The sequence below is a fragment of the Chelonoidis abingdonii genome, chromosome 15 (assembly GCF_003597395.2).
Source record: "Chelonoidis abingdonii isolate Lonesome George chromosome 15, CheloAbing_2.0, whole genome shotgun sequence".
Taxonomy (NCBI): domain Eukaryota; kingdom Metazoa; phylum Chordata; order Testudines; family Testudinidae; genus Chelonoidis; species Chelonoidis abingdonii.
In genome coordinates, this window is record NC_133783.1 from 43,476,808 (window position 1) to 43,504,320 (window position 27,513).

General features: G+C 40.1%; 1 protein-coding gene across 3 annotated transcripts in view; it reads right to left on the reverse strand.

The window, feature by feature from the left end:
- DOCK1 (dedicator of cytokinesis 1) overlaps nt 1–27,513 on the reverse strand; it is a 570,673-nt gene that overhangs the window by 472,921 nt on the left and 70,239 nt on the right. For 2 of the 3 annotated variants that reach the window (XM_032801590.2, XM_075072746.1), the window contains exons 7-18: nt 25,549–25,684; nt 24,189–24,346; nt 22,924–23,005; nt 22,353–22,488; nt 19,291–19,363; nt 16,367–16,509; nt 12,786–12,911; nt 11,047–11,171; nt 10,398–10,496; nt 8,135–8,207; nt 4,657–4,760; nt 3,823–4,006 (exon numbers count right to left, since the gene is read on the reverse strand). In XM_032801590.2, the coding sequence (XP_032657481.1) occupies nt 3,823–4,006; nt 4,657–4,760; nt 8,135–8,207; nt 10,398–10,496; nt 11,047–11,171; nt 12,786–12,911; nt 16,367–16,509; nt 19,291–19,363; nt 22,353–22,488; nt 22,924–23,005; nt 24,189–24,346; nt 25,549–25,684 (1,439 nt within the window). The remainder of the gene's footprint in view (nt 1–3,822; nt 4,007–4,656; nt 4,761–8,134; nt 8,208–10,397; nt 10,497–11,046; nt 11,172–12,785; nt 12,912–16,366; nt 16,510–19,290; nt 19,364–22,352; nt 22,489–22,923; nt 23,006–24,188; nt 24,347–25,548; nt 25,685–27,513) is intronic. The other variant, XM_032801591.2, reaches the window with a different exon arrangement.

Consider the following 27,513-nt stretch of genomic DNA (forward strand, 5'->3'; position numbering starts at 1 on the left):
TCCCACTTCCCGGCATCTTTCCTGTACTTGGATACCACGTCCTTCCACTCATTCAGATAGCTCTTTCATTCGCGTTCACTTCCACGATTTCTGAACATTTCGTCTCGCGCTTTTTTTCCACCGCCTTATCTGAGAAAGACTTTGGGAATGAGGAGGGAGGCTTGAAAAATTTGCAGCTGCAGGAAGGAGGGAAAAAAGGGAGAGAAGCTAGTAAAGATACATTTTACAGAACAGTGGTTATACTCTTCACGGTGAACAACACTATTCACCTTACATGGCACATGTGATCTTACTACAAGTGTCACATTTTGCATCTTAATATTGAGTGCCTGCGGCTTTGGTATTAGAGATCACCAACGCAGGTCCAGGAAGTAAATTCAACTCTGCATGCGCCCATGGTAAGCCATTGTCTTTCAGCTTCTGCAGCCTTCATATACACAGTGCCCTCCTTTCCCAATAGCAAGCAAAAGCCCGTTGAGTGCTGCTTCTTTCCTGTTAACGTGCAGCACCAGAACTCCCCCCCATCCAATTTTCTGGAATGAATACTTTACCCCCCCCATGCATGGCTGTAGCAGGTAAGATCCCTGCTAGCCAAATGCGAAAAAAGTTCAGCGCCAATTCCCCCCACCCTCCCCACTTGGCTAACTGCAGGAAGGACTTCTTTTCAGCACAGCGCAAACAGCCCAGTAGGAATGGCCATCTCTGTCCCATAATTAAATTCCCGTATTTCACCAGGTACCATGAACGATATCACTCCCCTGAGGATAACACAGCGAGATAAAGTACGGATGTTGCTTGAATGCCAGCAAACACCGGGACCATATCGCAGCATGGCTTTGTCATGCCATGATACCAGATTACTTGCTACATGCATGGCATGGTCTCATGTCCTATCATGCAGGACGGAAATAACGCTGTGTCTGCCAGAAACCTCTGCAAGCTTTTGGAGTACCTCCAGGAGAGCTTCACGGAATGTCTCTGGGAATTTCCGCTCCTCACCCCAGACACGTTTAACCAGATTTCCAGTAACTGTACTGGCCACGAATGCATCCCAAGTCCCCAGGGCAAATTAATCATTAAAAAACGCTGCTTTTAAACCACATTTTATATTTACAAAGGTACACTCACCAGAGGTCCCCTTCCGTGCTTCATTGTCTGGGATAGTGGCTTGGGAAGGCTGGGAGGGTACTCTGTCAGGCTGAGAAAAAGCATCATGCTGTTGGGAAGAACAGAGTGCTGTGTGCTCTCTGCAAGCTCATCCTCCTCTTCCCCTCCTCATCTTCCCCGTCCGCAGAATCCTCGGGCAAGCTAAGATTACCCCCACCTCGAATCCACGAACAGGGGTGGGGTAGTGGTGGCAGACCCCCCTAAGAATGCATGCAGCTCAGCGATAGAAGTGGCATGTTGCGCCCTGCCCCGGACCTTCCGTTTGCTTCTTTGGTTTTCTGGTAGGCTCGTCCGAGCTCCTTAACTTCACAACGGCACTGTACTGAGTCCCTGTGTGGCCTCTCTCCAATCATGGCCTTGGAAATTTTTCAATGTTTTTATTTTATCTTTTGGAACAGAGTTCTGTTAGCACAGAAATCCCCTCCCCATATAGCAATCAGATCACAGTACCTCCTTGCGGTCCATGCTGGAGCTCTTTTTCGATTCTCAGACTGCATAGTTACCTGTGCTGATGAGCTCTGCGTGGTCACCTGTGCTGATCAGCTCTCCACGCCGGGCAAACAGGAAATGAAATTCAAAAGTTCGCGGGGCTTTTCCTGTCTATCTGGCCAGTGCATCAGACTCCAGATTGCTGTCCAGAGCGGTCACAATGGTGCACTGTGGGATAGCTCCCGGAGGCCAATACCGTCAAATTGCAGCCACACTAACCCTAATCCAAAATGACAATACCAATTTCAGCACTACTCCCCTTGTCGGGGAGGAGTACAGATATCGGTATTAAGAGCCCTTTATATCGAAATAAAGGGCTTCGTTGTGTGGACGGGTGCAGGGTTAATTTGGTTTAACGCTAAATTCAGTATAAACTCGTAGTGTAGACCAGGCCTAGGTTCCAATAACGTATTGACTAAACTTCTGAATACTACTAACATTAATTAGCAAACATATAAGAAAAACTGTAACAATAAACATTATAAATCACGAACTAAAATAATGTTTCAAGCAGTGCAACCCTCTATATTGGATTCTGTCAGCTACGTTTTATCAAACTAAAATAACTGTGTTATCATTAGGATGTTATCATATATTTGGGTTGCAATTCAAAAATTATTTCAGAATTATTGCTAAGTATCTCCTTATGCCATAATATTGGTTGACTGCAGTGAATCTTATGTGCTTTTAATATAAAACAACAGGAATATGTTTCAGAGATGTCACAAAGTACTGCAGTATAATTGTGAGGTGACTACGACGTCATGTCAGACCTGTGATTTTTCTACTTGGATAGGAACTGAATAAAGAATATATTTACAGGACAATCTTAACGGTTGCTGGCAGTAACACATCACTCAGTATTGTACACTTTACACAATATGTGTATTTATAAGCACTTATGTAAAATACAAGTGAAAGAGGGGTACAGATCAACACAGTCATTCATGGTATTAAATCCACTGAAAGTTTTAATTAACCTGTGTCAATTCGATATCGAAGTATTCCAAAATACTATGTGTATGAGCTGTCAATTAAGTTAAGCTATCTCAAAGGCACAGATCCCACCACATTTTTGAAAGAGAGGACAGAGAAATTACATACTGCAGAGGACTTGTGTTCATTAGGTTAGACCCTTCTAGGCTAGATTCCTTCTGGCCTCCAAAGTCCCACCATACATCACTAAAACAGCCAGCCTCCAAGTACTACCTGATCCCTCTCCCCCTGGTGACTCCTTTAATGACTCTCTCCTTTCCCAAGAGGACTCCATCAACCCCAGATGACCTCCCCTACCCCATATCCTGAATCCTATCCACTAATCTAGAAGCAAGGAAGGAGGCTGATCACTCCATGGGAACAGAGTGAAAACAAAAGAGCTGGGTGGAGAAGAGGGTCAGTTGCTTCAGTGACCCATGAGCTGTACCAGTGACTATACCAGAGGCTGCCAAAGGAGCGTGAAAAGCAGGTCTGAGGCTGAAGGGTTTAGAGGAGATGATGCTAACCACATCCCTGCCACTCCATGCCCAATCCTTAAACTCTAGCCATGGGGCACTTTCTACAGAGAGGGTGAGGCTTGGCAACTTCCTCCTCCCTCCCACACCTTTCTGTCCATCCCTACTCTGGTCTCTGTGCCAGATATAAAAAGAGGGTAGAACTTGTCACTTGGAGAACCCCGTACACACAATGAAAATCATATAAGGCAGCCCACTGGGGACCATAGCCATTCCACCACCGTCTTTACCAGCTCTTCTATACACAGAGGCACTTCGAAGGGATACTAGGAATGTGTTCCATCATCTTCTCTCACACACCTGTTTGCACCCTTGCTAGAAACTAAAGTTTTAAATAAAGCCTATGGTGCCCTGTTTTACACCCAGAAGGACCTTGGCTTAAACGGGCATGGAAATATTTTCTCATCTCTAGGCAGAGCTGGACTAAAGTACATAGGCTGAGCAAGGTTTGGATGCTACACTGCCAGTTCTCATACTGTACTTGTGCTGTGTCTAGACAGGACTTCATTTGCCAGGGCTGTTGATCAAAACCCTTCACAAGCAGTATAAAATCCCCTAAATAAAAGAAAATAATACTACCTTCCCTCCCCACTGATAAATAGGGGGAAGTTAAGGGGGCACATGGGGTGGAGAAACATTTCTTCTAACAACTCACCATTCTGAGTGAGTTTTGTTGAACAAACAAGAGTAGAAATCTGGAAAGAATCTTTGCTGATGGTGCAACTTCCAAGGTTTTGCATGCTCTTCCCAGTTGTGGCATGCCCTTTTTCTTCCAATTCTATTTTAGTGGATGGCAAGCTTAAATATGTTGAGGCATCCTCCAACTTCTTCGCTTCTGCCTGCAAGATTTTTTTTTTAATCAAAACATAACATGAAAAATAATTAAAATAATAAAGAACAAAGTTATATAGTAGATTCTCAAACAGGAATAAACGTATTTATCCTAAATCTCTATGCAACTATTTACAGTCTACGTACTTTATGTTTGTTCTGGATTTAGAAAAATTTCAGGTTAAAGTCTGTTTGTTCGTTTTTTTAAAAAGGCCTGAACAGCTCTAGCACCTACATGGTTTGGAGCAGAAATGTGAAATTTCACATGGCCAAAGGTGTGCTCTTTTTGCTCTTCCACGAAAATCCATCCATATGCAGCCAAATTACAAGCCCTATAAAATCAGCATTTCCACATGCACAGTACAACTTGTTCAAGATTTGTCCCTCAATTTTCTGAATATCCCAATTGTACGGTACATGCTGTTGGGTCCTGCTGAGCCCTCTGGGCATCATTCTGAAAGAGCCATACAGAAATGAACCTCCATTACCTCCAATCCCTTTTACATTTCCACTGCTTGACTCTGCTAACAATGTTCCTTTAATATAGTATTTTGCATGTACTTACAACTAGACCAATGTGTAATAGATTCCATTAAGTGAAGCTTTCACAGTAAACAAATCTGTGCATGGACTGAAGCAAATATCCTTAAAATTATACCTTGTACACTATAAGATCATGCTCTCCATCCCTTAAAGTTGTTCCATCGTATCTCATCAGCTTCACAAATGCTAAAGCGAATATTTTCTCTGACTTATCTTTGGCTGTTAAAAAAAAAAAATAAGACACATAGCATAGTTTAAGTAATTGATATTGACAGAGACACTCTCCAATATCTCAAGGAAAGATCATTTAGAAATGGTCTGACAGTGATAAGGGTTCCCATATGCAGAAAAAGGGCTAAGAAATTTAATAAGGATGCAGTCTTAGAATATCAGGGTTGGAAGGGACCTCAGGAGGTCATCTAGTCCAACCCCCTGCTCAAGGCAGGACCAATCCCCAGACAGATTTTTGCCCCAGATCCCTAAATGGCCCCCTCAAGGATTGAACTCTCAACCTTGGGTTTAGCAGGCCAATGCTCAAACCACTGAGCTATTCCTCATCCCATGTAAGTCCTCTATATGCAAGACAAGCTAGATAGTAAAATAAAGATTTTCAAACATAGGTGCCTAAAAACTGAACTCTTTGGAGCTGCTGGTCACTCAGTTCTTCTAAAGTCAGGCTGCTCATGGATTTAAAAGCCTAAATTGAGGCACCAATGTTTTAAAATCTTGACCTACATTTTTATACAAATTCCCAAATTACTGTTTGACAGAGCAACAAGTCAGTATCTCTTATACCTGGAACGATATGTTTTCAACTATTTTATTACTACAACTTATTATTTGTATTACTGCTGCACCTCGGAGCCCTACTTGTGGCTCAGGACCCATTATGCTAGTCACTATCCCAACACAGAACAAAAAGACAGTCCTTGCCCCAAAGCAGCCCACACATAAGCATCCTTAATGAAAGCCTGCCACATAATTTCACTGCGGTAGAGATGAGGAGGTCACTTACTTGCAGCTGGAGGTTCTTCGAGATGCATAGTCCCTATTTGTATTCCTAATGCAGGTGTGCATGTGCACCATGCGCCGAAGCCAGAAGGTTTTCAGCAGCAGCATTCGTTGACCCACGTACATGTCATATGTTGCCTCATGTTCCAGGAGAGGTTATAAGAGGCCATGCGAGCTGACGCACCCTCTGGTCACCCTCTTACTGCTGAATAGAGCTGTGCACAGCACAGGGGATGGTGGATGGGTATTGGAATACAAATAGAGACCGCACATCTCAAATAACCTCCAGTTACAGATAAGTAAACTCTTCTTTGAGTGAAGGTCTCTAAATGTATTCCAAACACGTTTGCGTATCAAGCAGTGGTCAGCTTGGAGGTGGGTGCCAGGATGCAAAAGGTCTCACCACCTGCAGGATGGCATGGCCCACAGTCACATCTTCGGCTGCCCCTTGGCCGATGGCATAGCGGGCAGTGAAGGTATGTAGAGAGCAGCCAGGTTGCCACTCAGCAGATATTGTGCTAGTGGATGTCCATCAGGGGGCAGAGATGGTTGCTTATACCCTTGTGGAGTGGAACGTAATTCTGCTGGGCGGTGTGGCATTGGACTGCGGATAGCACTCTGTGATGCAGGTAGAGACCCACTTGAATAAAAGGCTGTGAGGAGAGGGCCAGGCTCCTTAACCGCTCTGCAGTGGCTATGAGAAGGTGTGGAGAGGCGCGGAAGGCACAGGTTCTGTCTAGGTAGAACGCGAGTGCACGGCAGACAACCAAGGAGTGCAGAGTCCTGTGCATGGGAGTGACATGCAGTTTAGGATGGAAGACCAGAAGATGGATAGACTGGCTGAGGCGGAACTCAGAGACTATTTTCGAGAGAAAGTTAGGGTGAAGGTGTAATGAGACTTTGTCCTTATGAAAGGCCATATGGGGTGGGGGGGTCAGCCATCATGTCTGCCAAGTCTCTGACCTACCTGGCAGAAGTGATGGCCAGGAGGAAGATGACCTTCATGGGTAAGTGTGAGGGGAATCACATGGCCAGGGGCACGAAGGGAGGTCTGGTGAGGGCAGAAAGCAGGAGATTGAGGTCCCATAGAGGGGTAGGTTTAAGGATCGGTAGGAAGCTGTTCATCAGCCCTTTCTGAAATCAGGCAGCGATAGGGTGAGTAAACACCAAGTATCTGTCCACCGGTGGGAGGAAGGCACTAAGAGCTGCCAGGTGGTCCCAGACAAAGCTAAAGCCGAAGCCTGAGGTCTTAAGTTCTAAGAGGTAGTCCAGGATAAAGGGGAGAAAGATGTCTTTGAGGGGGAGACAGTGGCGTTGCACCCAGGACATGAAAAACTTCCACTTCGCCACGTAGCAAACCTGTGTGAAATCTCATCTGCTGTGCGTAAGTATATGTCGCACTGATGTCAAGCAGGCATGGACTACATGCGATTCCCATCCAAAAATGAGGCCATCAGTCGAAGCAGGCCTGGGCTGTGATGTTGGACTCTGCCCTGGTCCTGGGTGAGAATGTCTGGCAGCTCAGGGAGACAGATTGAGGGGGGGAGAGGCCCTGAGAGTCTGAGTAGATACTAGGAGGACCATGGCTCGGTCATGGCAGATCTTGCACAGATTTTAGAGCAGAAGGGGGATGGAGGGAAAGGCATATCAGAGACCACCTTGCCATGGAACAAGCATCGCCTGGGAATTGAGGCCCCTGCACCCTTTGAGCAATAGAGGAGTAACTTGCAATTTTCACAAGTTGTGAAAAGGTCCTCGGTGAGAGGTGCCCTAAGCATGGCAGATGAAACAGAAAATGGGGTTGTGGAACTCCCACTCATGACTGACGTACCAGGTCCAGCTAGGTGCGTCTGTCAGGGAGTTTTGTGCCCTGGGAGGTATGCTGCATGGAGTGTGATGTATTATCAAAGACAATCATATATAATACCTATATCAAATGAACGCTATCACAGTCAAAGTAAATCCTTCTTCTATTACTAGAACAGTAATTGCTAACATATGGAAAATGCTTAGTCACAAGGCATCATTCTGGAGGGCTCAGAGTATCTCAACTGCTAATGATTTTAAAGGAAAATCAGTGGGAGTTGCAGGAAGGCAAATAGCTTGCATATCCAAACCATAATTTGAAAGCCAACAGCAGGTCAGTATCAGAACCGGGATTAGAACCCAGGCCTAAACTGCCTTACGTGCACAAGACCATAGTGTCTCCCAACCAAGTCAAATTCCCTGTCTCCATTTTCCTCATCTGAAACAGGTGGCTCTTCACCTCCTACTTACCTACCTATCGACCCATGCCCTCTTGCTTAAGGCAAAGCTGGCATTTGATTTATTTACTGGGTCTCTCATTTGGTGACTTAGGAAGATGGCCTGAAGACTACCAGGAGAGGGAAAGGAAACAGAGGAAAAAAGACAAGCTGTACAGCACCTAGTACAATGGAGCTCCCAGGTGCTACGATAATAAATAAATAAATAGCAGTGGTAGTAGAAGTACCTCATTCACACACAAATAGCCAGAAACAATCTCTCCATTCAAGCACCAGGAATTGACAGAAGCAACAGGGAAACAAGACTCTAGTACTTACAGTCCTGTGATGATCTATGACGGAATGTAAACCTTAAATGACTGCGGTTCACATCTTCAATAGGAATTGCCACCTTCACAAATTAAAACAAGAGAGGGAAATAAGAATCAGAGATTATTAGGGTTGGAAGGAATCTCAGGAGATCATCTAGTCCAATGCCCTGCTCAAAGCAGAACCAATCCCCAGACAGATTTTTACCCCAGTTTCCCAAATGGCCCCCTCAAGGATTGAACTCACAACCCTAGTTTAGCAGGCCAATGCTCAAACCACTGAGCTATCTCTCCCCCATAACTTCAGATAATTGTTACCAATACCAGACTTTCAAGGAGGTTCTTCAAATGTATTTTCTGCATTTTTAGAGAGAGTAATGTAATTTTAGCTTTCTTGAATTTTTAATAATTTGCTTGGCTCTTTCCAAATGAGGTATTTAAGGACCAGCATGACTTTTCCATGAAAGGCCTCTAAAGTCCGTAGCTCCCTTGGAAGAAATCTCCACTCCCTCAGTCATTAACAGGTAGGGAGAGAGCCTCACCTACTAAGTTCCCCATCACATGACCTTATGGGACAGGCAAGCTACGCAAGGGACACCCAGCAGCCCTCACTCCCACCAATATCTGAAGCAGAACCTTCTACACTCGTCAGGGTAGAGCCTTTACATAGACCTTACGTAGAGCCCTTCAGTTCTATGGACATCTTCACATCATCAACAACAGACATTGTATTCTTTACCCCTCAGATGTTGTCAGTTCCTCTCATATCAATAATAAGACTCCCAACACTTACGCTATAACTACATAACTCTCTAGATCAGTTTCTCTCTCTGGTCCAGGTGGTTGCTACTGTCAATTCAGTTTAACTGCCTTGGTCTCACCATACCACTTGTACTGGTAGCCTTTTTCTTGACCTCAACCCGCCACCCCCTTCACTCACACGTCTTCTTCTCTCCACTATCTAAATATCCAGTGTACCCTAACCTTTTTTAATTATTATTATTATTATTAATAACACACCCTCAATCACCTCATTTGTACAGACACAAAGTTATATCATTAAAAACTTCAGCTTAAAAACAGTTCAAGTAGGTCACACCAAGATACACAAACCTAACCAACCATATGATCTTATAACTGTCTTACATTCCCTTATCCCATCCAGTCAATTTTTTCTCTATAAAAGGCCACACACACTTAGGGTGATGCATTAAATAAATAATCTTTAAACAAAATCTCAAGTTTATATATTTCTCCCCTTGGTATTTAATTAGGGTAGTCCTATTTTCTTAAGCATATTTATATTTGGATTGCATGTTGCTGACCTACAAGTCTGCAATTCATTCTACCTCACCACAATCATTTTCTGTGGGTACAGCTATACTGAAAAAAACAAACAAAAAAAAAACAAGCAGTAGTGAGTCCCATAGCCCAGGTTAACTGACTTGGACTCACAGGGCTCACTCTACAGGGATAAAAATAGTTCCCACTCAGGCTGGAGCTCGGGCTCTGAGACCCAGCAAGGCTCTGAGAGCCTTGACCCCAGCCCAAGCAGGAACATCCACACTGCGATTTTTAGCCCTGTAGTTCAAGCCCCACAAGCTCAAGTCACTTGACCTTAGCTCGGAGACTAACTGCTGCAGGGAGGGTTAGGGGTGTGCAGTGTAGATGCACTATTAATTCCCACAGCAGCTAACTCCTGACTGCAAGTGCAATGAGAAAGCCATTTTTTTTCAAAATAATATCGAGAAAGAAAAAAAAATTAGCCAAGTCTCCTTTCAATTAATATTCTTTCCAGCAATAACAGCCAATGTGTGTCTTTAAGAAGGCTACCCCTAGCCTCATTTTTAATATTAAATCTTTGGCACCTAGCTTAGGAAGTTGTTACTATGGTGCCAATTTAGCATCATTCGCATAATGCATGAGTAAACCCGACATCCCAATACATTAATGAGCAAGTCACTATAATATATGTTTACCATGATTTCTTTGTACGGTTATTTACAAAAGAAAGTTGTCTTAAACTGATGGTGGAATATCCCCGACAAAATCTATTTTGACCACAAGGATGGAAGAGTAATTTACATTCTACTCAATGCCAATGTTCCTTAGCAACCTTGAAAGGCTTTTGCCTAGCTGAGCCTTTACCCTTCCTACAATTGACCACATTAATTCCCTTTAATTTTGTTCTTAAAGATTTCATATTAAAATCTATTCTCATTTTATTTTAAATTAACCCATTATGAGAAAAATTATTTTATCATCATCTGTACCTTGACAGTCTCAAACCATCGAGGCTGTTTCACTTGGTAATAGATCACTGACTTGTATTCTGAGATAGCGTCATCACCAGCCCCAGGAAAAATCACATTCTTGAAAGACAAGGAATAAAAATATTTACCCACATATACATACCCATCTAACAGAGAACAAATAAATCAGCACTGTCATTCAATAATGAAAGAGAGGATCCAGTGGGAAGGTTAAAATAAAAGAGGTCTTATGCTTTCAGTTCATCACTAGTTAATTTCAATCAAAATTGCATGCAATGATACCACAATATTTATTTACTTGTCACAAACAACAAACTAAAGTATTTATTCTTTGGTGTGAGAACTTGAAAAGGCATTCTTACAAAAAAGGCCTTCAGATTTTGACAAATACACCTCTACCTCAATACAACGCTGTCCTTGAGAGTCAAAAAATCTTACCGCGTTATAGGTGAAACCGCGTTATATTGAACTTGCTTTGATCCACAGAAGTGCGCAGCCCCCCCCCAGAGCAGCTTTACTGTGTTATATCCAAATTCGTGTTATATCCGGTGGTGTTATATTGAAGTAGTGGTATACCGAAGGGGATGATGGAAAAATGTGGGCAACTATACTGAAATATTTCAGAGATTACATTTTCGAATAGAAATACCTCCAATCTTTTGCCATCTTCGTCATAAACAGATACTGTAACTTCTACATTCTTTGCTGTTGTTTTGCTGCCTTTGTCAAAATCTCCTTGAACTAATGTTACATAGATATCATTGCGAACATCACCTGGCAGGACAAAAAAAAATATTGAACTCATAATGTTCATATGCAGTTCTGCATAAAACAATGAAGTGTAAAACCATAATAAGAGATTTTAAAGGAACATTCGTTTGGCAAAAGGATCTGCATCCTTAAATTTTAAACATACAGTACTGAGGAGTACCACTGACTAGTGTTTTACAAGAGTATCTTCACCTACAACTCATACTGAAGGCACTGTATTAACAAAGCATGATCAGTGGTAATGTTAATAGAACATGTGTATTTAACCAGGTTTGGGCTGATGCTGAGAAAACATACCCCCAAATCTTTGTTAGTAAGATTTTTGAAAACCCCAATCTACCACAGTAGTGGAGGTAAGAGAGGTGCAAGAAACTAAATAGGACAGAAAATAAATCCGATAATTGTAGTTATTTAAGATGACATATTACCATACCATGTCTCAAGATCCTTTTATTTCCTTGGTTTTCCCTTTTCCAAACCTAATTTTAATTTATTTTGTGTGGACTAGAAAGGCAGAACTGCAGGTGATGTGCTAATATTTTTTAATTTAAATTTTCCATGGATGAAAGTGTGTTTAATTGGATGCTTTATATATGGTACACTGTCTTACAAATATTCTTATTTAAAAGGTATCATGAAATGAGGGAAATACATGTGCATAGAGATAAGTAACTCTGGCTGACTGCCTGAGACTCAGGGTCTCTGTCTCATGATCACAACAGGTGTGGTCGACTGAGGCACTTAAGCTATATAGGGCTTATATACAAACATCTGGAAGCTACTGACAGCCCATGACTTAATGGAGGGTCCTGAACTCTGAAATTCTCCTTCAAGATGTCCAACAGAATCTAGAGCCTGTGGATCTTATGCGGGACATACAAGCTAAATCTTTTCCTCAGTCATTTGCTTGAGAAGGGGCAGGGGCAGTCATTTTTATTTCAGGTATGTTCCTTTTCCTTCATAAACAAGCAGCAAATATCTGTTTCCAAATTTTCTATACATGCCCCAAAACACATGAAGAGGGCATCTTTTTAAAACAAAACAATTAATTAATGCTTTTTTCTCATATTGATCTTTTTAAAAAATCATATTTCAAAACTTTCAGATATACAGACACATTTAACAGGTGACTTAAGAAATAATGCAAACATGTGTTATATATAAACAGTCACTCGAACCATGTGAATACAATTATCCATTATTGCATTTAAGTACATGAACTAAACATGTAGTTGTCCATTTATACATGTAATTTAAGCTGCGCCTTTTGAAACTGTATGCTGTACATTGCTTCACAGCTCCACTGGTAACAAAGTAGTCAACACCACTCACGTGTATGTGATTTGAAACAAACTAGATGCTCGACTATCTGAGTAGAGCTACTCAATGTCTATCACTTTGCGACCAAATTATTAATGTAAAATTTTTGAGGCAGGAAGTACTTAATATAAACTAAAAAAAATAATTATGAACCTAAATATTAGTTATTTTTATGGATTTGATTCAGACAGTTATATTATCTATGGGAATGTATCAATTTACTGCTCTAAAAAGCGTCAACTTTAGCAGGGTGCCCCATTTTGCTCTTAGTATCCCAATGCAATTATTGACACCTACCAGGCATAATAATCTCAGGAAATCCCATTTTCCGAGCCACAGCTGTGGACCTATCCACCAAGTGAGGAAACTCTTTCCTAATCTGATGAATATCTCCTGGAAGAAGTTTCAAAGTCACCCATAAACCTGAAGCATAAAATGTAATTATTAGATATATTTTCCAATTTTTTAAAACAAACAAAAAAGAGGTCTTATAAACTTCAAAAGACAATGCACATAAAAGTAACTAAGTCTTGCCCCCAAAACATTTACATTTTGCAACATTAGACTAGAAATAATTATTTAAGAAAAACTTTGAAATAGAACTACAACTATCACACCTGGAATGCATTGAGTACATCAGATTTTAGAACAGATTTTAAGGCAAACAACAACAAAAAAGATAGAAAAGCTGGAAATCCAGTGTGTGTGAGAGAGAGAGAGTGTGTTGGAGACATAGCGGATGTGGCTCATGTAGCCTACACAATACCTTGTAGGAGATTCCTAAAGGAGGATATAGCATTTTAGGCCACAATTCCACAATGCGTGCACAAGGGCAGGTGGACCCCTGTGCCCACACAAAGTCAATAGGGTTCTATGTAGGTGCAGCTCTGCCCATTCTTACACATGCAGACACACACAGTAGCAGATTTAGGGTCCTAGTTTATTTTTCCTCTGGGGAGTGTAATGCAATCCATTAGCAGTTTGTTGTCTATTGCTTGTTAATAGATGGCAATGATAGAAAGGAATGTCTTTTTTTCACACAGGAGAATATATTTTAGTAAGGATGATGGCTGATTGGGTGGGATGGGATCATCTTTTTCAAGTCTAAGAAAATGGAATTGGAGGAAAGGCTTCAGTAAAACAAAACTTAAGTCCACTGTAGGAACAGTTTTTGCGGTACCAACAACATGAGTATGGATTGGAAGAAAGATGTTGGAATCTTCAGTGCTTCACTGGGCACAGTGAAGTTGGCACTGTGGAGCTGCTATAGCACCTTTTAAATAAATTCTGCACTGAACAAGATAAAATAGGTGCCACGGAGTATTCCAACTGTCCTCAAAACTGGAGAGCTAGTTCTTCTCAGGCTTGAATTCAGAAAATGGTTATTAAGCCATCAATAGCATTGGTCTTCAGCTTATGCCTGCCCTTGGATTTTTCATAAATCTTCCAAATGAGAAAGTAAAGGGTTTTATTCTTTTCACATGAAAAGTACAAGGGCAGAAGACCTGAGAAAAAAGTATCAAGTATCTGAGGAAGATGTCCCCAACTCTGATACTCTTCCCCAATGCACATTGTCTGGCTATGCCAGGAGGAGGACATGAGACTCTGAATTCACTTTAAATCAGGCTACAATTTAGCCCTAAAAGTCTGGAAGTGCCCAACAGGTAAAATTTTACACTACAGGTAATTCCATAACTATTTACATACCTAGGGGGGGAGCTGCTGTCAGTCCACTCCTTTACCCAGCCTGGTTGCCAGGCAACCTGCTTCTGGGACCTCAGCACACATCTCCCTCCATCAAATGGGGGTTAAGGGTGACTACTGGGGGACAGGGGTTGACTCCCTGCCATAACAGTCACAGCAGACCTGAACAGCTCCCATATCCACTCCTTTAAAGAATACCTCCTTTAAATACTTTCGCATTTGATCTGATCACCATATCCACTCCCTAAGGAGTACCTGCATTGGACATCTGCCACAAGCTACCAATGAATTGCATCATCATAGCCTAACCCTCCCCCATTTTGTTTGTTTCCTCCACTCAGCTCCCAACCCACTGTAGAGAAGGCAAAAACCCCACCTCAACTTGACCAATCTGGCCATCAGGAAATATTCCTTCCCAGCCCCCCCAAGAAAGGAGTAACTGTCCTAATGCCCACAGCAGATCATGGCAAAACCTGGTATTTCAAGTACTTCCTGAGAGGAAGGGTGGATGCTGCTCACCCTGGTTCAGGTTTTTGTTTTTGAAAAGGCTTTTACTGTACATGGGAGCATGAACAGCATCCTCCAGACACACACAGGTCACCTGGTGGGAAGGATGGGTCAGTGTCCCCAACACTAACCAGGCATGGAGCTGCCTGCCTCTGTAGCAGATAACTCTGGTTCTCTAACCCTGCAAGGGGCAACACGCTTCCTCCAACAAGCCAGACAAACGGCCCCACTGCCTCATGTGCTGTGAGATCATTTCTGCATTTCATTTATGGGAATAACCTAGGAAAGTGTAACTTGCAGTGTATATACTATTCTGAAAACTTCAACGATTCCTTTAAAATGTCAGCATTTGCCAACAGACACCATGCAGTTACTTCCTGTGCTATGACACAGATGAGAACTGCGGAATCTCAGATACCAATGAGGGATAACTTGGTAAAACGGACTCCTTAATGGTGGTCATTGCAATGAGGTATAAGAGTTAAATAAAAACAAAGGCAATTATAGAAGTGAAAGAAAAAGAAGCAATACAATAAAACGGTATATCTATCAAGCAAATTTTATAAAAAAAATCTGCATAACATTTGTAACAGGAAAATAACACAATCAGCAACTTGTGCACTCGCAGCAAGTACTCTCCATCCACTAATTTTTTATTTTTACAGATGAAGAATCCGAAAGTAAATTTAAAGTTACAATTTAATAACTTGTAATAATATACCTCTCTACAAATATTGGCTGGAGTGGCAGTTCAAAATAGCAGAAAAAACTTCTTAAACAAAACCCATGCGCCTCTTTATATTGCTATTGTATAAAAAAGCTGCAATTCTGTTATGCATATACGAGTGATCAAAGCGTATTTTCTTTAAACCCTTTGTTCAGACACTTTATAAATAAAAGAAAAACAGTTCCAAGAGGAAATTGGTAGACTGAGATTCTGCATTTACTTACACAATGATGAGTTAATCCAAGACCAGAAAAAGAATGAATCAAGTATATAGCAATAGGGTTGGAATGCATTTAAATTTTTTTAACTAGTACATCTCTTTTATATCTATATTCATGTCAGCAGAGAATACACTGAATTATCTGTTCAATCAATAGACAGTAATTAACAGTGTTTATTTTGCAGCCCTCCTTTACCAACTCAAAACACAAGTTGGTATCAATCCTAATTAGAGTAATTGCCTTGTCGTATTGACAGCAGACCAGTTGCTTTGACTACAATTGCTAATAGGAAAAAAATGAGAAAAATGGGGAGGAGAGGAACACCCCTCCTCCCTTGATGGGTGTGCCAGAGTTCAAAGGCATGAAAGCCAGTTCTTGAAGTCATTGCTTTCAATACACAAACATACAAGAATGGATAGGGAAGAAATATAGACGCATGTAAAAGTGGCCAAGCACTGCATCAGGACAGAAGACAATCTGTAGAATAACAATACTCCCAAAAAGGAAGCGGGGGGGGGGGGAAGAGGGCAGAGAGAGAGAGAGATGGGAAGAACCGGGAGCGGGGAGGGGGAGGAAACAGGACAGGTCTTTTCTGGTACCAAACAATAGCGAGCAAACAAAAAAAAAAAAATGAATCCTCCAGTCCAAATTTAAATAGTCAGATGGTGTGAAGCAAGGATATATTTTGTATGCCAGTTTACATAAAGAACAGTACCTACCCTGACCCTTGTGGTTAACTTCTTTAGCAGCAATCACTTTGTTTATAACAGTCTGAAGGAAATCATTCTCCCCTGCCACCCTGGGTGAAAAACGGGATGATATGTTCAGCTGCTTGTGTCGAATGGCGTCATCCAATGCTAGCCTGGAGGATGCACATGACGACCAACACCAGGAAACAAAGGGTCACAGAAAACCAGAAGTCACAGTAACAAGGGAACACAAAAGATCATATCATAGTTGTGACGAAGAGTATATATTAGTCAACGCAACACAAAAGACAGGAAAGGTAACAAGAAAGACATAGGAAGATCATTAATCAGGAAAATGCTGACCTGCTAAAGAGAAGTCAAGCAATCCTATGTTACCCTTCCCAACAGGAACACGCATGTATCAGGTCCCAATCCCACTTCCAATAAATAGCATGTATAGTAGTAAAGAAGAATACTGATCTCCTGAGAGGTCCGTGTTAAATACTGAAATCCAATTGGGATGATTTTGCAAAAACGTACAGTATGTTAATTCAGTGCAACCTTCAGTATGTACAGTGCAACTGAATATATTAAGAGGTAGTGTAAATGATTTGATGGAATTTACAGAAGAAAAAACTTTTACATTTAACAGAAATGGCTTTGTGCAAGAAAAACAGATATTCCATCATTTTGTTATACTAGGTGAAGAAAAGAAAATGTGAAAATTAAAAATGAAATGCAACATTTACAAATGTCATTTAAGTACCCACATCAGTCTTGTCAAGTACTTCTGACAGCTGTTGTGTTGGTGGCCAGTGAATGAATACAAACATACATACATACATATGAAAACAGAATTGCATGTAGCACAACAAAAGCACAGCATGAAATGAGTAAGAAAATATGCTTCTTATACACAGTGTTTAAGTCAACATTGGAAACAACGACAAAGCTATTCTTCATGTGTTTGCACATTACTCATATTCTTGGTGTAGACTTTGAAGAATATTTTAATTTACTAAAGAAAAAACACAACAAAAACATATTGCACACCCTTTCCAAAAGCTGGTTTGTATATAAATAGACTATAAATCGGTTTAAATGGAGCAAAAAGCTAAACATTCCATTAGTATCCACTTTGTCGATCCACAAAGATTCATTTTCTGTGCGTACTTCCACACTCACTAAAACAAAAGCTTGTCATTGTTTAAATACAATAAATAAATCTCACAAAGGCATTCTTCTTTAAAAGCTTCTACTTTCCTTGAACAATAGAATTGTTACTATTCTACAGACTATTATGTACACAAATTACACACAAATTCCATTGCTATCATGAAATACAAACAAGAAGTGGCTAGGACTAGCGTCATTAGGCACATAGTGCTAGTCACCTAATTTCTTTCCACTGATTCTGCAATCTAAAATTTTCTGTTAAGCTTCCCAAACATCCTTGCTAACTCTTGCACTTTTTAATAAGGCCTAGTTTCCAAATTGAAATTATTTGATGTTACGTTATTTTAGTCTATTGCTCTCTAGATTTATTAAAAAAAAACAAACCTCATGAAATCTAGAAGTAGATTAAGTCAAAAGGGAACTCAGCTATATAAAAACAGCATTGTGGCCCACATTTCTTACAATAGTAAAGCTGAGACAAGATGGGAGAGGTAATATCTTTTATTGAACAAAACTTGTCTCTCACCAGCTGAAAGTGGTCCAATAAAAGATATCACCTCACCCACCTTGTCTCTCATATCCTGGGACAAACACAACTACAACAACACGACATTCAACAATGATAAAACTGAGCATTCAGATTTTAATGGGGATGTACTTTATATACCCCCACTGAACCTTCCTCACCTCATTTTATGATATTAAAATTGGAATCTTTAAAATCCCCACACATTTTAATTCCTCTGTTAATACTAAGCTCACACTTCTAAAAAGGACTATTTTTTTCTTTAAAAAGGAAGAAAACCTATCTACACACACGCACACACACACACACACACACACAAATACAAACATTCAGACTTATTCAACACACAAAAACAGATTAAGAATTTCAGAGTAAAATCTACATCTGACCTTTGACAGTACATTTCAGTGCTTTCTTTTAATCCTAAAAATATCTGATAACACTGTATGAAGTCTCATATGGCATAGTGGTTCCTTTTATTTCACCTTCTTCTTTAAAAGCCTTTTAGAGAATTTAGTACTCATGAAAGCTGCCAAACTGAGCGTCTAGTAGACCATGATCCCATTTATCCATAAAACACCACCCACAGCACTTGTAAAAGCAGTGCAACCTTCCCCTTGCTGCCACACCAAAATCCTTAAAAGAGCTGAAAAACTAGTTATACCTATGAGGAGTTATTTCAGTTCCTGTGCCCATTCATTCTTTGGTTTCTGTGTCTTTAATTATCTGCCAATTAGTGCTAATTATGGTGGTGATTTAGTCACATGGACAGGCACCTGATACAACCAACTCATTTCATAAAGGACACTTAACATCCATCAGATGGTAACAGCTTTTGGTCATTACCAACTTTGACTATACTGGAACTAGTAACATATAAAAGAAAGAAGCTTAAAACATCTATCTCAAAAACCCTGGGCCTAGTTAGTTAGTTTCAGGCTCCTTCACAGACAAAAATGGAAAGACATGTTTAAAGCTGAAGCTAAAAAAACACTTAGAAATAGGTTAACCTTTTTTTTTTTTTGGCACCACTATTCATTCCAAATAAATAAGTGAAGAACTAAGAAAGGGGAAAAATGCTTTTAAGACCTCATGTGTTAAAATTCGCATCTGCAGCAAGTTTACAAACTTCAAAATATCTACACAACATTAGTGGACTGTAAAATCAATTTCAAAAACTGACATTGAAAAGTGTTTTATCTTTAACCCTCCTTAAGTCTTCTGACAATGCTTTACATTATTTTATACTTACGGTTGAAATGGTATAAAGTGTTGTTTGTCCTCATCATCAACTTTCCCATTAATTATGTCAGTTACATCCATTACTGAAATAAAAAACAAAGCTACTGCTTTAATTTGTCAACAAATGGGGGGAGCGGAGAAGGGGAACAAACAATGTACTATAGTCCCTTCATCTCTAATAAAAGAAATTAACAATGGCATAAAACCAGTATAGTTCTGTACAGAATAGTTTCATGTTTCAAATACAGACTCAATTTTCACATCAGTGAAATAAATGGTATCCTCTGAAGCTACTAGCAGATGCAGATACAAGCTTTTGTTTGTCACATGTACCATCATGTGACATTACTTTAATCTTCTGCTTACAAGAACAACTGAGAAGCTTACTGTTGCATGTGCCTCCAGGGATCTAAATCTCAATACAAATCACTTTGTTAACCTAGGGCTTGGCCTGATGAAGAAAACTATTACTGAAGTTATTTCTTGATTTGCGAAAGAGAGAGAGAGAGAGAGAGAATATATTAGTCTTCAAATCTGTATTTAATTTTCAATAGCCATGAGATGTGGCATAGTCAGGTGCAAGGATGAATGAAGGTAGGAAGGGTCATACACTGCTTTTGAAATAATTTGCATCTGGGTCCTTCTATGATAGTGTTCAGATAATATTTTGTGAAAATATAGAAACAAATCATGTCACTACTTTACACATGATATCTGGAGAGAATAACATTAGGTTGGCTAGTAACATTGCCATATGCTCCTTGAACAGTATTATAAAATGAAAGATAGTAGCCCACCAAAGTTCTTCTTTGTTGTGTCAAACAAAAAGTTACATGGCCTTTATATCAAGATACTGTTTGATTTCTATAGGAAATAGGAGATCATTGACATAATGAAGAGAGCCATTCAGACACAACCAGCCATGAAATTCCACCTTGAAAAGAACACAAACACACAGAGCAGTCATTGTCTTCAGATTCTATGTGCATTATTATCATTACTCTCTGCTGGGAAGTTTATACCTGCTCAAGTTTTTGTGATTATGTTGCTCTGTAGTGGCTGGACCACAGAAGGGATATAAATTTACTTTAATCTGAATGGGAGAAAATTCCATGTTAGTCTAAATGAACATGAGGAAATATTGTATGTCCGAATATTTCTCTTAATTTGCTGTAAACTGCTGTCCTGTATTTAAGAGTGTAACAGGACAAGGTAGAGCGTATTTGAATTTCAACATCTGAATTTCAAGATATGGTTATCTCAGCATTTGAAGAATTCCCTTTACTGTAGGGAATAATAAGGAACTTTTGGGGCTCATCTATAAAGGGAAGAGGACACCACTACCTACTCAGGACTAACTGCCCGTGTGGACACACTTTCTGTGGACTAAGCTAAAAAGCCCAAGGGCCCTCTTAAGATATGCCCAAGGGACCTTAAGCTATTGACACAAAGGCACTCATCCACACAGGAAGTTGGCACAGAGCAGCCAGTGTGCTTTAAATTCACACTCGAGCTTATTGCACATTAACTTCTCCATGTAGACAAGCCCTTAGATATCAAAAGCCAGGATAATTTGTTTTAAAAGATGACCTCCTTGGTGCATGTTTTAATGTTAATAAGAGCCCATTAAAAAAAAACCCTAAATTAATCAATGCTTAAATCTTCTCACTGTGTACGCCATGTGAGCTAGAAGCCCACTTACTACTTATATTTTGGAAAATATTATCTTAACATTCATCATTCTTGCACAACTTTGTGTGTCATTAAAAAAAAAATACTTTTCTTTTGCTTGTGTTTTTATTAAAGGCAAAGTAATTTGTTTCTGAAAGTAATTACAAAGGGTCACAGAAACAGGACTTATGATGAGTTCATGTAACTATGCAGTGAACAATTAAGTTATTTGTGTTTTCCAAATTTATCTGAGCAATTTTATCATGTGATTTCTTTGACCTTTCATCTCTTTGCACCTTATCCTTAATAATTCTGAGTATCTGTCTTTTGTTCATAACCAGCTAACTCACTTATTTCTGAGTGACTTCAGAACCTCTAGCCCAGTTGATGCTCTGCTGTTTCAAACATTTAAAAGGTAGTATATTCCGCAGTAAGAGAATTAATCTGATTTAAACTCTAAGCTATAGTGCACTTGTACATTTCCATTTAGGTTTTAAAATACCTGATGCTATACACGGAATCCTACAGAATCATAGAACTGTGGCTGAAAAGGACTTCAAGAGGTCAAGTCCAGCCCCCTGCATTGACACAGGACAAAGTAAACCTAGACCATCGCTGGCAGGTGTGTGTCCAACATACTCTTAAAAACCTCCAATGATGGGGATTCCACAACCTCCCTTGGAAGCTTATTCCAGAACTTAACTACTCTTATAGTTAGAAAAAAATTTCTAATATCTAACCTAAATCTCTCTTGCAAGATTAAATTACATGTTGTCCTACCTTCAATAGACGTTGGTAATAAATGATCACTGTCCTCTTTCTAACAGCTGTTAACATATTTGACTTATCAGGTATTCCCTCAAGTCTTCTTTTCTCAAGACTAAACATGTCCAGCTTTTTAAACCCTTCCCCTATAGGCCAGGTTTTCTAAACCTTTAATCATTTTTGTAGCTCTCCTCTGGACTCTCCCAACTTGTCCACATCTCTCTAAAGTGTGGTGCCCGGAACTGGACACAGTACTCCAGCGGAGCGATCACCAGTGTCTTACATACAACACTCCTGTTTATACTGCCCAGAACGATATTAGCCTTTTTTCACAAATGCATCACATTATTGATTCTTATTCAATTTGTGATCCACCATACCCTCCAGATCTTTTTCCATAGAACTATGACCTAGCCAGTTATTCGCCGTTTTGTAGTTGTGTGTTTGATCTTTCCTTCCTAAGTGAAATTACATCAAGTGTAACATATGTATCTAAGACACACATGAAAGATTTAGTAGCTTGTTTTTCCCCCTTACCAAAAAGCTGACAAAAACATGGAATAATTATTCAATATTAAAATCAGCTCTTATTTACAGTGAATTCTGACTATGTAAAAACTAAGGAGAATAGATTACCTGCTACTCCAAAAGGTCGTCTTAGCCCAGAGGTTAGTTTTCTTGTGTTGTTGTCTCTTAGTTCCATTCTGCCAACTCTTACAATCTGACAGACAAAACTGATTTTCTCTCTTTTCAAGTCTTTGCTGCCAAGGTCCTAGAAATATTAATTTCCATACATTATAAGAATCCTATTCATTTCAGGTTTTACCTTAGTAGCCAGCAGAAAGACAAGTTGTTGTTCAGACTTTAGTCGTCACCTTTTAGCATTAGAATAAGTTATTCTTGTGACAATAGAATTTTCACAATAATATTTAAGCCATTAATTTTTTACACAGAAGCCAACGCGTCCAACTATTTTTGAACAGTTTAAAACTTTTTCACAATTGTCCGAGGTTCAACTTGGCCTTTACCCACATGAACCACAGTTGTCAGAAATTGCATGAGAGTAATTAACAAGGAGTGACTTATAAGTTTCTCCAGGACCTAAATTTAAGTCTGCAAAGACAGTCTACTACCTGTTAACTCTTCAGCATTTTTCAAGATAGGAAACAAAGCACTTTAAACACTGCAAAAACAAAAGCACACTTACAGTGAACACAGCTCGAAGATTATGTAGCCTGTCTATGTCTTTAGGCAGTCCAGAGCTTGACCATCGAACTAGATAGTTTTCACTGTAAGAACAAGGTTTTTAAAATATATAGAGATATGTATTTAGATATATATGTATGATTTCAGATGTTACAACATTAGGTTACGTTCATATTAAACAACCTATTTTTCAGCACTATGAGATTCTGCTCAGTGAAGTGATTATACTAAATAGCACCTTCTTACCCAATTGCTTGTTCCTTGTGTGTAAACACTGCCATTTCTGTCATTTTACTGACTAAATTATATTTGGGGTTTTCTTGTAATTTTGGTAGGGGGAGGGTTTAGTTTTGGTGTTTTACACCTGTTAATACAGGAGTGACGGTGCAGCTCTGGGACAATGAGCTGGATTCTTATTCAGCTCATGAAACAGTAGGATAATTAACTGAGTTCTATCGTTGGTCATGCATGAGCCAAAAGTATCCAGCTTGACTTTCAGTTCTCAGTTTGAGTTTGCATGGCAGGCAATTTGAAAAAAACACAAACCAACTATCTGATTGCCAGATCTAATCTGTTGAGTAAGACACAAACTGGCACCATATAATTGCATTTTTAAAGTCACTGTTTAGAATAGAACCCTACTTCAAAATCTAAACCAAACATGCATTAACATTAACTTTAAGATGCCTACAGAATTTATAATCCATTAGCCATGGATACTAATGATGAAGTTTTATGGGGGTCAAAAAGTAATATACTCTTTTGTCTCTTTAAACCTGATATCACAGGTGTGTTTCACTCCTATTACAATCACAGGAACATTTACTCAGTGGGCAGCTGCTACTGTGCTTTCTGCATGTAATATGAATAGAAGAGCAATTCTTTTTCAGCCTAGTAAAATGCAGTCCCTGTAAGGAAGCAGGGGATCCAGAACACTCACTCTCTCTAACGACTGCCAAGGCATCTGAACAGTGAATGAGCCAAGTCCTGTTCATGTGTCATTTACCTCTACACAGGTGGAACTAAAGACAATGCAATAAGGAACTCCACAAATTTCTACTGAAACAAGGGAGACTAATCTGTTGCTGTGTTGAATAAAACAGATGAAGTGCTGTATAATCCATGCTTCCCAGCTAACTTTCTCTAAAGTTTACCCAGCAAACTGACCTTCCAAAAAGCCCTCTCCAATCTGCTATGACTTGACCAAACTCCAGACAGACACAAGATAAACAAGTATATATAGTGCAACAGACAGACAACACTAACCTGATAAACTTTAATTCTAGTGGGTCATACAGAGACATCAGAACTTCAGCATCTTCTCCTATTTTGCAGACTACATTTTTTAAATTTACAAATAAAGCAAACGAAGGCGTGGCAGCAAATTTGGCTTGTCTGTTAATATCAATGTTCTGCTTTTGAGACTGTAATTTAAGAGAGACAAAACAGTCACATTTAAACAGCACTAACGACTAGAATCACACCCTTAAATCGTACCCTTCCACTATGAAATGTTTACCTGAAACATTTAGGGCAAAAGAAGAGTGTGTCCCCTCCACGGGGAAGAAGCCCCAGCCCTTACCATTTTCTATACTGGGAATGGGAAGGGTGCTGAGATTTCTGGCAGGCTGCTCTACCTGGACCCTCCTTGGAGCTCTGTTTTGTATTAGTTTCTAGCTACCCAGGGGGAATTGACAGAATGGAGCAAAGGAGCGAGCTTCAAATTTGTCTGCTGGAACAGAAGAGCTTTCCTTCTGTTTCCACTCTCCTACTCTTTCCCTGGCCTCCTACAGGCTGCAAGGAAAGAAGAGGGAGAAGATGGGACCGTTACTCTGCTCGTCCCCTAGTTGTTGTTTTTTTCAGTCTTTCTCCACAATGGATGACTTTAGGGCCTGCCTCTGTTGCTGTTGCTTCAAGCTTTCCCAAGAGCAACAAGATGGTGACTGTAAACTGTACCACAACCTATCCAAAGCCTTGTTAATTACACTCTGCTCCTGCTTGGCACACCAGTGAGTAGCAGCAGAGACAACGAAGACATCTGCATAAAAGCTCAGAAAGAGAAGATTTCACTGTTCACATTTGGACAGGTCTTTGGTAGAGAGAATTTAAAGAGAAAGTTTAAATTCTGAAAAATTTTTGCTTTGCCTACACATTTATCAGGGAACCTTTTTACTTGCCACAGATGATTCAACAAGTACATTTTTAAACTCAGCATACAGATCTCATATACAATCCTAATGAAAATATTAACTGATCTGAAGCAGAACACTGTATCCTAAATTAAGCCTCAAGAAAAACCACCATTAATATATACAATTTCATTAAATATGCATCTCCTCTCTCATGTCATCTTCGTAGTTCTCTCACAGTAATCCATCCATTATTTTATTGGTAAAATAATATATCAACATTTACACTTCTGAAGTATAGGAATCATTTTTTTAAGAGGTGGGTAAGTTATGCAGCCCATATAAGATAAGCTACACAAGATCTTGAGAATGATTCATGGACTAAAACAGAAGACTAAGCCAAATTCCTGTTTTAATTATATTTTATCATTATTTTTCATATTAATTTACATGATTCTTAATTTAAAAAGATAACAGTTGGGGATAGTGTATCTTACCTTTTCTTCTAGTAGTCTTTCCTCAACTTGCTTGGAAGCTATTTCATGAGCTCTAAAAAGGCTGATTGTGCTGGTTTGTTCTGGATCTAAAATGTTGCCATCTTCATCCCTTACAACCAGATCCAAATCAAGAATCCTGTGTAAAAAGTTACAGATTACTTATCATTATGCATAAAAGGCCTGCAAGAATTGCAGAATTATTGAATACGTAATCACAGATAGCTGATTTAGACGAGGAGAAAATCTCTTTCTGCTCTGTCCCATTTAACATCTGGACAAAGTAAGTAGTATCACATACAAATTGGTTGTCAAGTAAACGAGTTCTAGCTTCTTTTTTAAAAATCTTCCTGGGCAGGCAGTTCATTTTCCTTCAGAAATCCACAAATCCATAGAAGCAAAAGCTATGAGACCTAGGAAAGGAGATACGAAGACCTTTATCTTTCCTTAAGGCAGAGTTCAATTTTCTGTCAGTAGGGTCCAAGTGTCAAGGGTTGGCCTCTTCAGAAAGATTTTTTATCCCCATACACACAGTCTATCTTTTGGGAGGATCATCTGTTTTCCACTGTGCCAGCTCCAGAACTTGTCATAAAACCAAGGGACGAAGAACGTACAGTTTATATCCCTCCAAATCTCTCTAACAATCTTGACCAAGGCCTTAAGGAAGAGAAAAGGTCTTAATCTTCCAAATATCCTCAGGGAATTACTCTTTCCTGTTTTCTTGTGAATTCTTGTTTTGGCAGTCCTTTCATCAGGAGTTTGCTAAAAAACACGGTTACTCATGTGTTGCTCATATCCATTCCAGTAGGTGTGTGGATAGTAATAGGAGCCTATATTAGAAAAAGACCCAAAAATCAGGACTGTCCCTATAAAATCGGGACATCTGGTCACCCTACAGGTTTTTCTGGTCAACTAGGGAGCTGGAGCTGGATGTCACCTGACAGAAGGGGCTGAAAGTTATCAATAGTGAAGAGCTGATGGGTCAGAGTCTTTTGTCTCCAGCTGTGTCTCCAGCAACTTAGCATTTAGAGGCTGCATAAAGCAGGAAGCCCTCCCTTCTTTCCTGAGCCCAGAAGGCTTCCCAGGGAAGGAGAGGTTACTTACCTGTACAGTAACTGGAGTTCTTTGAGATGTGTTAGCCCTATGGGTGCTGCACTTCAGATGTGTGCAAACCGTCAGGCTTTTGACCTGAGATTTGGGAGCAGTGCGTGCAAGATCTGAGTCTGCGGCCTATACATCCTTGTGTTCTGATTCAAAGGCATATAGAGGAGGGGGCACCCATCGCCGCTCTGGTTCCTTCTCAACTAGGCAATCCAGCCATGGGAAGGACTGCAAAGTAGAGGGGAAGAAGTACAGGTAGTGGTGCATTAATAGAAACAGAACTTCTCAAACAACTGCAGTTACTGTACAGGTAAGTAATCTCTCCTTGTTTGTCTCTATGGGTCCTTCACTGTAGACGAGTTCCGAGCAGCATCCAAACTTCTGGGGGTGGATGCTAGGATGACCGATCTAGTAGAGATCAAAGAACAGCTGCACCAAAGGCTACATCTGTCCTTGAAGCATGCACAATAGTACAGTGCTGGGGGAAGGTTTGTGCAGATGACAAAAAGAGCAAATGTGTTAGACCTGTACCTCTCTGTGTGTAAAATGCTTTACAACTACTGCATGCCACAGATTCCACTGCAAACCAGAAAGTTCACACGTTTTGGGTGGAATTCTGGGAGAACATGTGCTTAAGTATGAGGGAATCTGAAGGGTCAGAACTGAGCCCAGAGGGGCTAGGCAGCTGGACAGCAGTTTCCAGCTCTCAGGATGAGGTGCTGACAGGAAATCTGCACCCAGAGCCTGTGCCAAGGGACCCAGAGATTAGAAGAATGACTGGATTCCATTCAGGCTTGAAAGGCTTACCCCATCCAGGGACACAGAGGCTTGGATTCCCTCCAAGTTTGGAGGGTAGCCAGCAAGAGG